The sequence below is a fragment of the Setaria viridis genome, chromosome 6, assembly GCF_005286985.2.
Source record: "Setaria viridis chromosome 6, Setaria_viridis_v4.0, whole genome shotgun sequence".
Taxonomy (NCBI): Eukaryota; Viridiplantae; Streptophyta; class Magnoliopsida; order Poales; family Poaceae; genus Setaria; species Setaria viridis.
This window is the reverse complement of record NC_048268.2, coordinates 36030110-36047025: the sequence shown is the minus strand read 5'-3', so window position 1 is coordinate 36047025 and position 16916 is coordinate 36030110. Positions and strand designations below refer to the sequence as shown.

Genomic DNA, 16916 nt, shown 5'->3' with positions numbered 1-16916 from the left:
CTTCTGTTTTTTGGTAGAATCTGCGTCTGAATTTTCTTCTGTTTCACTCTAGAATGTCTGTTTTGTTTGTTATGAACTCCACTTTCTGTAGGGAAATGGTTTGCTGAGTCCCTACCAAAACGGGTTCTATGGCGCCTAAATGATACTAATTAAAAGGGGTATTTTAAATTCTAGCTGTAGCTCTCTGTGTGGAAATGACCAAACTGTTTGCACCTGCCTGGACCTGCATCACCTCCTCGACAAATCTCGTTTGGCAGTTGCGGCCACAGGCACTAGTGTTAAATGCTGCATTGGGCCGCTTGCACACGCGAACTGTTATTTGGGCTCCTTGGGCCGGCCCACTGTCTGGGTCTGTGTGGTTGTGACGGAAGCGCCGCCGCAGCAGCCAACACGCGCACGCGGAGTCATCGTCTCCTAGTTGCGGAGGGAGGGGGGCAGGGAAGACGGGCACCGGGGACGGACTCCTCTGCTTCCATTCTTCTCGCCTCAACTAGTCCCGCCGCGCCTCCGGAGTAGTCCCGCCAAAAAGGAAGGCACCCCCCTTCCAGCTCCGCTCCCCGATTAGTCCCGCCGCGCCTCCGGAGTTCCCTCGCCGCCGCCATGGCTCCGTCGCCGCCGGGTAAGGGGAAGGGAAAGAAGAAGGATGATATCGACGATCTGGTGAGTCCGCCCGTCTCTCTCGAGAATTTTGTTATTTGCTTTCGATCTGTGGTCTTGTTTCTCCTCAATCACGTATTCGATGTTGCTGGTATGCTGCAGCCAGAGGAAGATTTGGCGTTGAAGGAGCAGCTGGAGCTCTACGTCCTGCGCGCGCAGGACGCCGATCCCGGTGTGCAGAAGCTCGCCCTCGAGAGCATGAGGTATGCACTTAACACCCGATTCAGTTCTTCAGTTCTAGGGTTGTGTTTTGCTGAGTACTGCTGTGACCCATTCCAGGCAGGAAATCCGATCTGCCACGAGCTCAATGACTTCCGTTCCGAAGCCGCTCAAATTTCTCCGCCCGCACTATGGAGCCCTCAAGTCCTACTTTGAGACCATGCCGGAGTCTGAGCTGAAGGTACATGCAAAGTGCTGATCACCAAGTTGTGCTGTGATTTAGATTGGTTTCATACAGTACTGATGCTGCCTTACTGTATCGCAGAAATACATTTCATACAGTACTGATGCTGCCTTACTGTATCGCAGAAATACATGGCGGACATTCTATCAGTGTTAGCTTTGACAATGTCCGTTGAGGGAGAAAGGGTATGTGCCTGCTGTGACGATCATCTCCCTCACTGTAGTAGATGAACTGTTCTTCTTTAGTGGGGAACTCCACTTGACCTCAGGTCCTAAAATTTTATTTCCCACATTTCAGGAGAGTCTGAAGTACCGGTTATTAGGCTCTGAAGGTGATATCGGATCATGGGGTCACGAGTATGTAAGGTATATACAAAACTGAAGTAACTAATATCTTTCTCCCAAACAGTGAAGTCTAAATATTTTGCATATAGTTGCCTCATACTGAAATGTGGTTGTTGATTAAGCTCTACGGAGTGTTTCAATATCTCAATTTTTCTGTTCAGCCCCATGGGGCCTTCAGATGATCCCTTTGGTGTTGCTGCCATGATGAACTTTGATGGATACTCGGAGGTCTGCAGCCCTTCAGTTGCTGATCAGATATTCTCGATGCTGAATGACCCCTCAGCTGCACAACAGATGTTTGCTATGTGGTCATCCTTGGGATCGTCTCCGTGTGCTTCTGCTGTGAGAGAAGACATGCCGTTTGACACCTATTCTGAACCTGTGGACATGACAGCAGCACCTGCTCAAAGGATCAATTCGGCATCGCCGTTGGGTCCAACTGGAGTGAACAGAGAGCTAAAAGTTTCAGATGAGCTTGTTCCAAATAATGGTTCACAGCAAGGGACTAACATCATTCCGAGGTCTGTGGGCAACGTTCTTGCAGACAAGATGCTCATGGCGCTGTCTTTGTTCAGGAAATCATTGAGTGATGGTGTTCTCGCCCAAGTTTGGATGCCTATTGAGCACAATGGTCGTATCGTGCTGAGTACATTTGAGCAGCCTTTTCTACTTGACCAGGATCTTGCAGGTTACAGAGAAGTGTCTAGGAATTTCCTGTTTTCAGTAAAGGAGGAGCCTGGCCTGCACCTAGGGCTTCCAGGGAGGGTCTTCATATCTGGGGTGCCAGAGTGGACCTCGAGTGTTCTCTATTACAGTAAGCCGGAGTATTTGAGAATGGACCATGCTCTTCGTCATGAAATACGTGGGTCGCTTGCTATGCCAATTTATGACCCCAGCAAGGGATCTTGTTGTGCGGTTCTTGAACTTGTCACAAACAAGGAGAAGCCTGATTTTGATGCAGAGATGGACAGTGTTTGCAATGCATTGCAGGCAAGTTCTAACTTGTTCTAGACTAGGGATATTTACTTTAGTGACATCAATGCTTAATGTTAAGTTGAAGTACTCATGAGTAACAAAAGGAGCTCTATTATTTTTATATGACATTTATTCTTGTTGCAATCTGTTTTCTTCATTTGTCACTATTACTTTTATTTATATATAATAGTAGGCAATAGATTCTGTCAAAATTTTAGTTCACCTGTATGTTGTCAATTGGCGAGGCAAAGCATTTTGTTTTACACTTAGCACTGAACCTAGCATATACTTTATACTTATCCCATTGCTTTTCTGTAGGCTGTGAACTTGCAGACAGCAACAGATCGCAGCAGTCAGAAGGTGCCACTCTTCACTTCTAACATGCTCCATGTAAACATCTCTCTTGCTGTTGTCTTGAACTATTTACCTATTGATGTTCAAGCATGCACTCTCCTCATATGCAGGTTTACTCTGAAAATCAGAAATCTGCTTTCATTGAGATTTTGGATGTTCTAAGAGCTATTTGTCATGCACACATGCTTCCATTGGCCCTTACATGGGTTCCTACATCAAACGGTATTGATAATGGTTATTGTGTCAGAAATAATATTGGAGTTGATTCACAATCAGGAAAAACAGTACTTCGTATCCATGAATCAGCTTGTTATATTAACGATGCAAAGATGCAGGGGTTTCTTCATGCATGTGCTGAACGTCATCTTGAGAAAGGGCAGGGTATTGCTGGTCGAGCACTTAAATCCAATCTGCCATTCTTCTCTCCTGATGTAAGAGAGTACAATATCGAAGACTACCCGCTTGCACACCATGCTCGTAAGTTTGGCCTGCATGCTGCTGTAGCCATCCGGCTGAGGAGCACGTACACTGGTAACGATGACTACATTCTAGAATTTTTTCTCCCAGTCAACTGCAAGGGCTGTGGAGAGCAACAGATGTTATTAAACAACCTTTCCAGCACAATGCAAAGAATATGCAAAAGCTTGCGAACAGTTTCTGAAGCTGAGGCTGATAGTGTTAGTGCTTCTGTTGCATCAATGAATAAGAAGAGTAATGGAAGTTTGCCAACTGGTAACTCTGAAAGTTCCTCACAAGATGACCAGCCAATTACAGAATCTGCATTCCAGGATCTATCTTTGGCTGACAAGCAAGAACAAGATATAGAATCTGACCAGGTGCCGCATAATTATAATTATAAATATACCATTACATCCAATCATTCACTAGCTTTTTAGACACTTAGTCAGTAGCGCCTAAACGAATTGGATGTCTTGTGGCATGTATTGTAAGCCTTTTCAAGATGGACTGCATTCAGTTTTCATAAGAGTAAATGCTGATGGGTTCATTTAATTTTAAAATGATAACAGAAATTTTGTTATTTTACCCTGTTGATGAAGAACTTTGTTCCTCGCTGCAGGCACAGGCTAGCTCGATGCGAGTTGCAGAGAAAAAACGCAGTACATCCGAGAAGAATTTTAGTTTGGATGTTCTTCGCAAATACTTTTCTGGGAGCCTGAGGGAAGCTTCAATGAGCCTCGGTGGTGAGCCCCTACTGTATCTATTGAATCTCGATTGAATATAAACATGTTGTGATATTCACATAGCAGAGTTTCTTAGCTTATGTATATAGGAGGAGATTATGAAACAAATAACTTCTGACACTTGCCTATAAACACCATCGCAGTTTGTCCTACGACTTTGAAACGGATTTGCAGACAACATGGAATTTCGCGATGGCCATCTCGAAAGATAAACAAGGTCAATCGTTCCTTGAAGAAGATCCAGACAGTCATTAACTCAGTTCATGGTGTGGATAGATCCTTGCAGTATGATCCTGCTACTGGGTCCCTTGTTCCAGCAGCCTCTCTTCCAGATAAGATGCCATTCTCTGCTTATGATTCATTGCCTACTTCATCTGTTGGAAAAACAATGGAGGAAAAATCTAGCCCGAAATCAGAACAAGGTTTCTCTTCACCTGATGGATGGCAAAGAGAAGACTGCCAATTTCACGTTTCCAACATATCCAAAAGGGAAGGGGAAGGTGATGAAGTTCGAATGTTAGCAAACAACAACAATGGCAGTAGAAACTATGCTCCTGATGTTGCAAAGTTCACACCACATTCAAACTCTAAAGATGCACAAGGACCATTATATCCCATTGTTGTTAATTCTTTACGTATCGGAGAAACAGGTTACACTAATTCTCCAACTTCTCTCCACCCAAGCATCGATGACCAAACAATGGGAAGGAACTCATCATTTGTACAGCAAGCAGATGTGACTATGGTTGACGGTCATGACACCAAGGAGCACACCCATCCTTCCACCTCCGGTATGACTGATTCCTCCAGCGGCAGTGCATCAAGTCAGCCTACTTTCAAGGGGAATCCGGGATATGTCATCAAAGACAGAAGCAGCCCGGCGTTGACAGTCAAGGCTACCTACAATGGTGACACTGTGCGGTTCAAGTTCCTACCAGCAATGGGCTGGTATCACTTACTGGAAGAGATAGCAAAGAGGTTCAGACTGACGACAGGGGCATTCCAGCTCAAGTACAAGGATGACGAGGATGAGTGGGTGATCCTGGCAAGTGACTCCGATCTCCAGGAGTGCGTGGACATCCTGGACTCAATCGGCTCGCGTAACGTGAAGCTTCAGGTGCGCGACCTCCCGTGCCTCATCAGCAGCTCGGGCAGCAGCAGCTGTTTGCAGGTGACAGGACGGGAAACCTAGGGGGGTCACCCCTAAACCGTAGCCTGTTGTAGTAGGTCTAGTAATCTGTTGCAATCATAGAGGATCCGTCTATGGAATGTACAAATGGCTAGAGCAAAAAAAAGAAAGTGTAATACTCATTGCACGGATCTCATGCAAAGTTGAAACAGTGTCGAAAAGATCTCGGTGTAATCTGTTGCTAGTTTCAACTTTCAAGGCCTTGACAATAATCTGATGTCATGACGGTTTAAGATGAGACGATGACTGTATATCAGAATTCAGAGTCCGGGTTCCTTGTATGCAGTGTGCAATTGCATGATGGAGGAAACCGGTATTTCTAAACTTCCTGTCTTCCTATCTCCAGTCTATTCCTCTCAGAGTTTGAGTAGGTTATTCATCAAACTTTTGCAATTTTGTTGAGTAGGTTATAATATTCAAACAAGTTGCTGGTTAAGCATATCCATCTGGGGTATATTTCTGTTTACCCTGTTGCCACATGCCACTTTCCAAATGTAGTCTAGATGTATGTCCCTTCCCTTTTACAGGTCACTTTAGTGACTCTCAAAGATGTGCTTAGCTAACAGAATGCTGATACCCAATTCCTATTTCAGGAGAGTGTAGAGGCTACTGCAGAGGTCTCTAAAACATTTGATGAGAAAATAGGGAAGTACTGTGATGTAACGCTTATGTAATTGGTATATGCCGGGACAGGGAATGTGCTTAAGGTATTTAATATTTTCCTTGAAATGATTTCTATCCGCTTCAAACTTGTAAATGTTTCCAATTCTGCTTGCAGGTTTAGAAACTTCTTGGCATTTGCTCACAGCATCTTGAGAAAGGCGAAACACACCAAGGGCCAGCTGTCCTTGGAATTGCTCTTATTGCTATGGCTGAAGAATTAGGAGCTGAAATGGCTGTTCGTTCACTTGAGCATCTCTTGCAATACGGCAAGCAGAATATTAGACGGGCAGTTCCTCTTGCCCTTGGTATACTCTGCATATCTAATCCCAAGGTATGTGGATCTGGTCTTATATACTAACTCTCTGAAATGTGAAATCCTGCTCAAATCATTAAATGCCTGATCAGTGAAGTGGAAAACTTGGATTTCATTAAAACTGCATTAATACTTTAATCCTTTTGGAGGTTTGTAAATTGGCCAAATTGTGTTACGTGTGCATGGAAATGTCCCTCTAATGCCTAATGAGACCATGTGAATGCAGTCGCTGCATGTTAAGTGGAGTACTAACCTATTTGATGCACTTGCACCCACCAGTGCACACAACAAAGCATGTGTGCATGCTGTCTTGATAAATTATTGGCATTTTTTAAGAAAAACTGTTGACCATAAAGCCTATATATGTTTGGTCTGAAGCTAACTTTGTTATTTGTTCTCATAATTTAAAGCTTTTTGTTCTTAAATACTGTTAATATAGGCCCAGAACTGAATGCTTCAAGTTGGATCTAGTGCCATATTATAGAATAATCATATCAAAGCAAGACAGAATTTACTTTAAGACACTATGATGCGTGTAAAATTTTGCATGGTGGCCTCGTTATTGGTAGTGTGGCCATGTATCTTCACTGTAATTTTTATATCGTAAACCAAATTGTGATCTACATCATGCAAGGTTCTTAACTTTGTATTATGCAGTTTCTTGTTGCTTATTTTTCTTTTGAACCATTAAAATAGTCAGTTTGGGTATGTGATGATTTGAACATGTATGTAGTGGTTGTTCAGCGGTGGATTCACTTGAATAGGTTGCATAATTTTGCAAAACTGTATACCCAATCAGGCAAGATTGCGTTTCCAATACTTGCCATCTCAGGTTAATGTGATGGACACATTGAGCAGATTGAGTCATGACGCAGATGCTGATGTGTCAATGGTTCGTATTTTTTACTTTTTTTTACCTACCCGTTCCTTTCTTACTTACTCCTCTATATCTTACATCCTAATTAAAATTTCTCCAGGCTGCAATCATCTCATTGGGTTTGATTGGTGCTGGGACAAACAATGCCAGAATAGCTGGCATGCTTTGCAACCTTTCGAGTTCTTACTACAAAGAAGCTGCTCATCTGTTTTGTGTAAGTATAGCTCCACAATGATCATTTGGCATCCATTTACTATAATTGTTTCTTGGTTGTGTTTAAGTTGCATGTGTTGATTAATTTTGTTGTGTTCATCAGGTAATAATTGCTCAGGGCCTCGTTCACCTTGGAAAGGGCTTGTTGACCCTTTCTCCATACCATTCTGATCGGTTTCTTCTTTCCCCGTAAGTGACTATATCTGAACACCCAATTCACATTTGAATGCGACTGGATTACACTTCAATCTTTTTTTCTGTTTTCCTTTTGCTCTTTCTAGGATGGCACTGGGAGGACTTGTAACTGTTCTGCATGCCTGCCTTGATATGAAGTCCACCATCCTAGGGAAATATCACTACATCCTTTACATTATTGTCCTGGCAATGCCGGTATGTTTCAGTAGTCAATTGCCACAAAATCTATCAATGCAATGGAAAACTGTTGGGTATTGTGGTTGAACTCTACTCTGCTTACTTACACAGCCTCGAATGCTGTTGACTGTGGATGAGGATCTGAAGCCCCTGCCTGTTCCAGTCCAGGTTGGGCAAGCTGTCGATGTTGTTGGTCAGGCAGGAAGGCCCAAAACAATTACGGGCTTCCAGACACATTCCACACCTGTCTTGCTTGCAGCTGGGGAGCGTGCTGAACTAGCTACTGAAAAGTAATAATAAATTTTGAACTAATAATGTGTTATACACCATCTGTATACGTTTCTCCCAGGAAAGCTAATTACTGTTGGTTTGCGATGTGCAGATACATTCCACTGACACCAGTACTGAAGGGCTTTGTAATTCTCAAGAAAAACCCAGATCGATATGATGCTGATTTCTGGCTCGCCTGCACTGCAACCTCATAAGCCCCGGTGGCGGTCCTATGTGGACCCTTGTTATGCCCTTCCATCTCTTGCTCGGCACTTCCTGGTGGTTCATCAAATAGAGTTGTAGCTTTTCACACCAGAGTTGTAGCCGACATAATCGCATGCTTGTGGTTGTGTGATGACATACCACTTGGGTATGCACACCGGGACGCGTAGGTGTTATTGCTGCTGTCTACTTTTACCGCCAGCTTATTTGTATATCTATGTACCGGAAATTAGGAATTACTGAGCGCATGTTTAAAAGTGCACTGGCTTGTCTCGCTGTCATTTTTACGGTATGTCTATGACACTACAATGTTATTTTTCTAGAATCTCCTTGTTCGAACAAATGTTTTGGACTGAATGTAACTTTTTGTAGGAGTGAAATATTCTGCATTGGTGATGTATTAGAAGATCCAATGTAAATTCAGGAAATATTTACTTGTGAGTGTCACCCTTGAAAACCACTGTGACCAAAATAGTGGATTGTGCTGTTGTTTCCCTCTTAAAAATATTTTTCCTCACGATGTTTAGGAGAGATGGGTAGCTGTGGCAAAGCATGCACATGTTATACAACATGACAGCATGATAATAAGCTAATCATTTAGAGTTTAGTGTGCTACGAAATTGCAGAAACACTTCGGAATGTTCGAGGACGCTACATGTTGTGAACAAGCAGGCAGGGAGAACTGAAACATGAGGACAAGAGCTACCATTGATCCACTTGTATAATGCTGTGATCAGATCAGATGGTTAAGCATGTCTCGGGACCTAGTCTGGAGGTGAGGCAGAGTCAACTAGCTGTTCATTCTTCCACCGGCAACTTGCATGTTAATTAATGGATCACACGATCTGAATCTGATACTAAACCCGATGGCCCTTCACCCGTGCAGGTCAGTTTGCCACCCACAGTGCAGACATGACAGCCTCCTCGACTAGCGATGCCTCTTGGGTTGAGTGGCTTCTGTTGCAGCTAACCACGATTACACATGAGAATGATTCTTGTTGTCTGCTGGTTTAGCTGCGCAGTTGCTTCGACCTCATTTGCTATATAAACAGGGAAGCCAAAGCTGGGAAGACACAATTGCAGCAGCTTCACTTCTCTTTCATTACATTTCAAACATGGCCTGCCACCTGAGATCCGCGAGTGTGCCCTCAAGCCCTCGCTCCAACCAAACCGATGTTGAAGAGCAGCTCCAGAGCCTGAAGGCAACCATCTCGTCGCCCTCTTCGACCATCGAAACCATAGTTGATGGTCTATCCAAGCTCGGGAGCATCTACAGCTGCATCGATGAGCTCATATGCTTTCCCAGCAGCCAGCGTCAGCAGAGGAAGGCAGTGGAGGAAGAGCTTGAGTGCTCTCTCATCTTGCTTGACCTCTGTAGTGCCATGCAAGAGAGCTTTGCGGAGCTCAGGGCGAGCGTCCAAGAGATGCAATTGGCTCTCAAGAGAGGAGACGACGTGGCTGTTCAGGCCAAGGCTAAGTCTTATGCCCGCTTGGCCAAGAAGGCGCAGAAGCATGTCAAGAAGATCAACAACAAGGTTGCTCTTGACACTGAAAGCTGCAGGGTGGTCAAGCTGTTGTCTGAAGCAAGAGAGATCGCCCTATCAATGCTGGAATCGACACTGCACCTCCTGTCAAAGGAGATCATGATGCCGAGTGCTGGCAAGTGGTCTCTTGTCTCCAAGGCATTCCAGAAGAAGAGAGTTACATGCGAGGAGGAGCAATTGCAGGTGTTGGAGTTGGAGATTGTTGATCTTGAGAGTGAAGTTCAGATTGTCTTTAGGAGACTGATCCAATGCAGGGTCTCCCTTCTGAACACTCTTAGCCTGTAGAAAGATCATACACTAACCAACTCTGATTCCCTGTGATTAGCATCCGCCTTTTAGAGGATTGGCTGATCATCGAAACAATTTTGATGTATATATGAGACAAAGTGTATAGAAAAATACTCAATGAAAGAGCAAAGTTCTGTCCATTTCATGTTGTCAATTTGTCTGATCATTTTATTTTATTTGTCCAAATTTGACCAAGAAGACCGTGAAAATGCTAAAATGTAACATGTAATGGGGAGCTTCTGATGAAGTTTGGTATAAAAAAATGCCTATAATTCTTCTTATTCCTTATTATAAAAGAAATCATTAGTTGTTCGATGAGATGGCCACTGTTAATATTCACATGTGATGTGGCTCAACAACAGGCACAAGATCCTTGCATAGTGGATCTTGCTCTGCGTAACTGCTAGCATGCCAGCTCCAGCCACGAGATTTGAGCTCGCAATTGATAACATGATTAGCTCTAGAGTAAGCTGCCATACTGATTCTTGCTATCCATACTTGGAACATGATGAAGTGGTTTAGTTAGATCCAAGGCTCAAGAAATTTGGCCGGCATGTGGATCGCCTTGAAATTGCAAAATTCTGATTCTAAATGCTGGAACCACAGCAGGCAGGACAATGCGACATGAAGAATCATGAACGCTGAAGTCAACCATTAGACAGGAGGTTACTCTTCTCACGATCTGATATCTAACATAAACTAGGCACTCGTGCAGATGATTTTGCTATCGGTTATCGAAACATCCCACGCTGAGCATTGGCTCAACTACAGCTAGAGATGCCTCTAAAGCTGGACAAACAAAAAAAAGGTGGGGATAGCTGGCTTTGTCGCAGGCTCACAGCGCCTCATCATCGATGAGATTCGGGCTGTCTACATGGTCAGTGATGCCAATTCTTGGGCTTGTTCTGCTATATATAGAGGCAGGTCATAGCCGGGTCGACACCATTGCAGCAGCTTCTCTTGTTCTCCATTTCTAGAGGAAAAAGAAAGCACTACAGATCCCACTACAGCGGTACAGCCATGGCTTACCACCTGAGATCAGCCAGTGTGCCTTCCAGCCCTCGCTCCAATGAAATTGATGTCGAAGAACAGCTACGGAGCCTGAGCACAACCATCTCTTCATCTTCTTCAACCATTGGAACCATGTGTGATGGTTTGAGGAAGCTTGGAGAAGTCTACAACTGCATCGGTGAGCTTGCAGGCTTACCCAGCAGCCAAGTTACACGGCAGAGGAAGGCAGTGGAGCAAGAGCTCGAGAACTCTCTTGTCGTGCTTGACCTTTGCAACGCCACGCAAGGGAGCTTTGGAGAGCTCAAGGAAAGCATCATGGACATTCAGATGGCTCTCAAGAGAGGAGATGATGCAGCTGTCCAGACGAAGATCCATTCCTACATCCGTGTGGCGAAGAAGACACATAAACAATTCAAGAAGATCAGCAAGAAGCCCGCTGCAGCTGATCAGGAAAGCTGCAAGTTGATCAAGATGATGTCTGAAACCAGAGAGATTGCTACCTCGATGATGGAATCTCTGTCACAACTCTTGTCCAAGCAAATTGCAATGCCAAGTTCTAGCAAGTGGTCTCTCGTCTCCAAGACATTCCAGAAGAGAAGAGTTGTGTGCGAGGAGGAGAAATTGCAGGAGTTGGAGTTTGACATTGTCAATCTTGAGAGCGAAGTTGAGACTTTGTTCAGGATACTGATCCAGAGCAGAGTTTCTCTTCTGAATGCTCTTAGCTTGTAGATCGTACACCAACTCTGAAGGTTCCTCATGATTAGCATCCGCCTTTTAGAGGATTGGCTAATCATCAAAACGAAATTTTGATGTATATATGAGAATGTACATAAATATACTTGATGAGAAAAACATAGTTTTGATACATTTCATGCTGTCAATTTTTCTATTGTTTCCTTTTTCTTGCCAAAAAGAAAAGAAGCTAAACTTCATTTCTTGTGTCATGAAAAAACTGTTAGTGGTTCGATTACAGTTAAGAACTGGAACTGCACATGAGATGTAGCTCGAACAGCAGGCACACGATCCTTGTAAAGTGGATCATGTTCTCTTTAACTGATCTCTTTAACTGATGGCATGCCAGCTCCAGCCATGAGATTTGAGCTTGCAATTGATAATGAGATTGTTCAGAAGTCAGATGGAATAACACGTAAGACACGTGGAGTAAGGGTGTATTTGGCAGATCTTCCAGAGCTGATTCTTTGATAATTCCAGCAGGAGCTCTACCAAACAGTTTTTTAGAGAGAAGTGATTCTTTGCTGATTCTGTGGAGTGATTCTCTAAAATGAACTAAGGGGCTGGGAGCTGAAAAAAGTAGCTTTTCCTGATTCTGTGAAGTGATTCTCTATCCTGATTTTAAGAGTTTATGCTGGGGAATCACTTTCAGCCATAAGATCACTTCTTTTAGAGAATCAGCTCCCATAAAAAATTAGAATCAGATGGAGCTCTACCAAACAAACCCTAAGCTGCCATTCTGATTCTTGCTGCCGATACTTGCAGCATGGTAATGTGATTCCGTTAGACCTAATGCATTATAAATTGAACGGCACATGAATCGTCTTGAGATCTCATAACCCAGATTCTAAATGTTGCAAGCCACAGCAGGCAAGCGAAACATGCCAGCAATGCAGAGCTTTGGAGCCTGCAGAGATGAAGCAAGTGTTAGCTAGAAGCATCAACTGACAAAGCGACAGCTCTTTCTGCCATTTCATGTCTTGCGATTAGCTGATCATCAAAAAGTTTTTCTATATATGTACGAGAAAAGTGCACAAAAAGTTAGCCAAGGGAGAGACAAGAACAAGGGTCCCCTCATTTTATTTGATTACCTGAATTCTCATCATGCAACTGAGTGGGTACTAGTCTACTAGAAAACACAATTGTGCTGCTAATACTAAATTTCTAATACATATTATTAGAAAAAAATAATTAATGGGTGTACTTATTACACAACAGAAATAAATATAATATCCAATTTATCTTTGCAACGCAGAACTAGGACGGTATAATCACATGAGATGTGCTTGCTGAACAACAAGCAGAGGATGCTTGCAGAGTTGATCTTGCCCTCCAAAACTTCTAGCATGCATGCCAGCTCCAGCCAATTGCCAACACGTACCATCACTAATACTCCAGGAGTATTATAGCATGGCAAGGTCCAGCACTAGAGTAAGCTGCCTTGCCGATTCCTGATGCCAACATGAGAAACAAGCAGACAGCAAGGCAGCTTGCATTGCCAGGCTGCGGGCGAAGCAAGTCAAACCGTTCCTTCCGCCGAAGCCACGTCTCTCCCTGGTTTCGTTGCACGCTCATCGATCTCATGATCTAGATCTCAACATAAACAACACACTCGTGCAGGCGAGTTGCTACTAATAACTGGGACATGGCACTATGAAAGCTTCATCAGGCCACCTTCAGATATTCCTCTTGCTCTGGGTGAGCATACAGAAAGCATCAACCTGCCGTGGAGATCAGAGGCTATGTCGCAACGGCACAGCGCTTCATTGTCAGCGAAATTCTTCTTGTCGGTAGGTTCAGCCACGACATAGCTTCAGCTTCTTTGGTTATATATACCGGCAAGCCATAGCCTCCTCGACACCATTGCAGCTAAGTTTCTCTCCAGTATTCTCGCCATCCCCAGTTCCAGCCATGGCTTCCATTCTCAGATCTGAAAGTTTGCCTTCCAGCCTTCGCTCTGACAAAATTGACGTCGAAGAACAACTGCGGAGCCTCAGGGCAACCATCTCTTCCGCTACCATTGAGACAATGGTCGATGGTGTCATGAGGCTTGGAGGAGTGTACAACGACATCGAGGAGATGATGTGCTCACCAAGTGGCCAACTCAGCCTTTGCCGGCCACAACAGAGGAAAGCGGTGGAGCAAGAGCTTGAGAAGTCCCTCATCTTGCTTGACCTCTGCAACGCCATCCAAGAGAACATTTTTGAGCTCAAGACAAGCATCCAGGAGATGCAGCTGGTCATCAAGAGAGGAGATGACTCCGCTCTTCAAGCCAAGATCCAGTCTTACATCCGCTTGGCTAAGAAGGCGCAAAAACAGTTCAAGAAGATCAGCAAGAAGCCTACTACAGTTGACCAGGAAAGCTGCAGGGTGATCAAGCAGTTGGCTGAAGCCAGAGAGATTGCAATCTCCATGCTTGAATCCTTGCCGTATCTCCTGTCAAAGCAAATTGCGACGCCAAGCTCTAGCAGATGGTCCCTTGTCTCCAAGAGAAGAGTAACATGCGAGGAGGACCAATTGCAGGAGATGGAGTTGGTCATTATCGATCTTGAGAGTGGAATTGAGACTTTGTTCAGGAAATTGATCCAGAGCAGAGTTTCTCTCCTCAACACTCTCAGTTTGTAGATAGATCGTGCATCAACCCTGACCCTTGAGATTGGCATCCGCCTTTTAGAGGATCTGCTGATCATCATACAATTTTGTACTGTACTAGTAGATGAGCAACTGTACAGAAAATTACTGAAAAGAAAGTCACAGTTTTTGGTCAACTTTACTGTTTCTGAATTCCCGTTGCATTTTTATGTTGAGAAGTTTTGACAGTCCAGTTATCTTGAACTTTTCTTTTACCAAAGAATACCCACGAGCTTGTCGTCATTATTGGCGTTTAAAGGAGCAGTTCGCTGTTCAAGTTGATCTCTGAAATGCTTTACTATCAGATAGGCACGTTACGCAGATGCCATGTGTTGCTCCAGCAACAAACAAAGGATCCTCGTGCAGTGGATCTTGCTTCCCAAATCTAGAACAAGTCAGCTCCAACACATGAGGTTGAGCGTGTAAGTAGCACCAATTGCGCTTAACAGGGCATCTACTCAAATTAAGAATTGAACTGCAGCTCGATAACACACTTGTAACCAATAATAATTGGTTAGCAATCCACTAAAATAATCTCTAGAGCATGCAATCATGTCAGGATCTACCAGTGGAGAGAACTAACGTGTTGATTCTTGCTGCCAGTAGCAGGAACATGACAATGTGATGCCTCATTGGTAGGATAGATGATGCACTAAAAAAATTGAACGGCACATGAGAGATGAAGGAAACAGATTCCATATGCTGGGCAATTGAAATAACAGAACTCTGTGTGTGAGGTGTCCACCATCAACATGATGCCATCAGTATAAATAGGCCTCCCTTGACGCTGAAGGCCAGCCACATTCGAACCAACATCTGCTCTCTCAGCTTCTCATCTCATCAGCCAAAGAAGAGTTTCCAGCAAAAGCCATGGCTTACCACCAAAGATCAATCAGTCTGCCTTCTAGGCCTGCCTCCAAAGTTGAGGAGGAGCTACAAATCCTTGAGGCATGCACCTCGTCGCCCTCATTGACCATCGAGACAACCAGCGATGGTCTGAGGAGGCTTGGGGACATCTACAGCTCCATTGAGGAAATCATGTGCCTCCCCAGCAACCAAGTTTGCTCCTCCCAGCAAAGGAAAATGCTGGATGGAGAGATGGAGTGCTCTCTTGAGCTATTGGATCTCTGCAACGCCATGCATGAAGACTTTGCTGAGTTGAAGGCCATTGTTCAAGATCTGCAAGTGTCTCTCAGAAAAGGAGACGATGCAGCAGTTCAAGCCAAGATCCAGTCTTACTTCCGCTTGGTGAAGAAGGCGAAGAAACATTTCAAGAAGGCTGCAAAGAAGGTTATCTCTGCTGAGGATTGCAGGATCCTGAGACTGTTGAGCGAGGCCAGAGAGATCACTACCTCTCTTCTTGAGTCAACAGTGCAGCTCCTGGCCAAGCAAATTGCGATGCCCAAATCATCCATTGTCTTGAAGGCATTCCAGAAGAAAACTTCAGTTGTTTGCAAGGAGGAACAGTTGCAGGTGTTAGAGTGCAACATCAGAGATCTGGAGGATGGAGCAGGGCATCTGTTCAGGAGATTGATCCAGAGCAGGGTTACTCTCCTGAACATTCTTAGCCCATAGATACTCCTCTATATTTGTTGCTATTGACACCTGCGATTGGCATCCGCCTTTTATAGGATCCATCAATCGCTATATGCTTCATCATTTGTATAGAACAAGTGTACATAAATAGCTCAATGAAAGATCAAAGTTTTGGTTCACTTCATGTTGTCAACATACTACTCCAGGCTTGCTTTCAATCTCTGAGCAATATGAAAACAATGTGGTTTTCCTTACTCCATGGACAAAAGCTGCATATTGTACAATCTAAACATACTAGCAAGCAGACATAAAAATGGATGTAATATTCCTTTCAAATAAAAAAGGATCTGAACATAATAATGTGATCGAAATGCAACTATTGTTTCAGGTATACATATAGGCATATAGCCTTGTTTCATTTTCAAATTTCCATGAAGTCTCAACATCTACAGAATATCAGGTGGATCTAGCCCAAATCCATTACATGCATACACCCTCAGTTCCAATGCTCAAGGCATATAGATTTATCCTTAACGTACAGCTGGTCCTAAAGAAGATGATCTGTGACCATAATTGCCTGAAAACAGGCCACATCGCATTTATCACAAAAAAAATTATCAATTAAAATCTCTCCAAATAGTATGCTATGTATTATTTTGGATTCTTGCTGCAATAGCTCGCTGGAACATAAAAAGAATGATACACTAATTGGAGACTCCTAAAGTCGGAAAAGGAACTTATCACTTGTAAAGCTCTCCAGTTTCTTTGGATATTCCAATGAATACCATCCAACAAAAACCTGGGGCCTTAATAGAACTAGAAAATTAAACAGCAAGCCGCTTTGTTTGCCATTGAAAACCTGCTATAACCTCATTCTCTCCAGTTCATAGGTAGGCTGAAGGCCATCTCAGAAGGGCCAAAATAAATATAATAGATGTTGATGCAATCACTAATTAGTAATTATCCATTAAATAAGTGTTATAATATGCACGTACAGCAAGACTCAGCAGTAGACTGAACTGCCATGCAGATTCTTGCTGCCAAGAATTGAAACATAGCAATGTGGCCAGCTTCGTTAGGAGCACCTAATGCACTAACAAAGAGAACATCATGAGGGTTA

At 43.7% G+C, this 16916-nt stretch overlaps 4 protein-coding genes and 1 pseudogene across 4 annotated transcripts; all 5 read left to right on the top strand.

Moving 5' to 3' along the window:
* Positions 1-403: 403 nt before the first annotated feature.
* LOC117861993 (protein NLP2-like) lies at positions 404-8335 on the top strand. Its single transcript, XM_072294794.1, is given in 18 exon segments — positions 404-660; positions 760-860; positions 937-1057; positions 1186-1245; positions 1358-1425; positions 1566-2394; positions 2698-2769; positions 2844-3569; positions 3812-3935; positions 4079-5121; positions 5718-5831; positions 5903-6118; positions 6933-6992; positions 7078-7191; positions 7294-7379; positions 7472-7580; positions 7674-7852; positions 7945-8335. Coding segments are annotated over 18 exon segments (4185 nt in total). The 5' UTR covers positions 404-600; the 3' UTR covers positions 8048-8335.
* Positions 8336-8653: 318 nt separating this feature from the next.
* LOC117859980 (uncharacterized) lies at positions 8654-10026 on the top strand. Its single transcript, XM_072294674.1, has one exon. It carries the CDS (start codon positions 9170-9172, stop codon positions 9881-9883), a length of 714 nt encoding a protein of 237 aa, XP_072150775.1. The 5' UTR covers positions 8654-9169; the 3' UTR covers positions 9884-10026.
* Positions 10027-10709: 683 nt separating this feature from the next.
* On the top strand, positions 10710-11758 carry LOC117861572 (uncharacterized). The gene has a single exon (XM_034745143.2). The coding sequence runs from the start codon at positions 10907-10909 to the stop codon at positions 11624-11626; it is 720 nt and encodes a 239-aa protein (XP_034601034.1). The 5' UTR covers positions 10710-10906; the 3' UTR covers positions 11627-11758.
* Positions 11759-12997: 1239 nt separating this feature from the next.
* LOC117862199 (uncharacterized) lies at positions 12998-14397 on the top strand. Its single transcript, XM_034745734.2, has one exon. It carries the CDS (start codon positions 13541-13543, stop codon positions 14252-14254), a length of 714 nt encoding a protein of 237 aa, XP_034601625.1. The 5' UTR covers positions 12998-13540; the 3' UTR covers positions 14255-14397.
* A 612-nt stretch (positions 14398-15009) lies between these two features.
* On the top strand, positions 15010-15975 carry LOC117862201 (uncharacterized; annotated as a pseudogene).
* The last annotated feature ends 941 nt before the right edge of the window (positions 15976-16916 follow it).

Excerpts from the sequence above, each read along its gene's own strand:
- LOC117862199 (XM_034745734.2), top strand. The coding sequence starts at position 13,541 with ATGGCTTCCATTCTCAGATCTGAAAGTTTGCCTTCCAGCCTTCGCTCT.
- LOC117861572 (XM_034745143.2), top strand. The coding sequence starts at position 10,907 with ATGGCTTACCACCTGAGATCAGCCAGTGTGCCTTCCAGCCCTCGCTCC.
- LOC117859980 (XM_072294674.1), top strand. The coding sequence starts at position 9,170 with ATGGCCTGCCACCTGAGATCCGCGAGTGTGCCCTCAAGCCCTCGCTCC.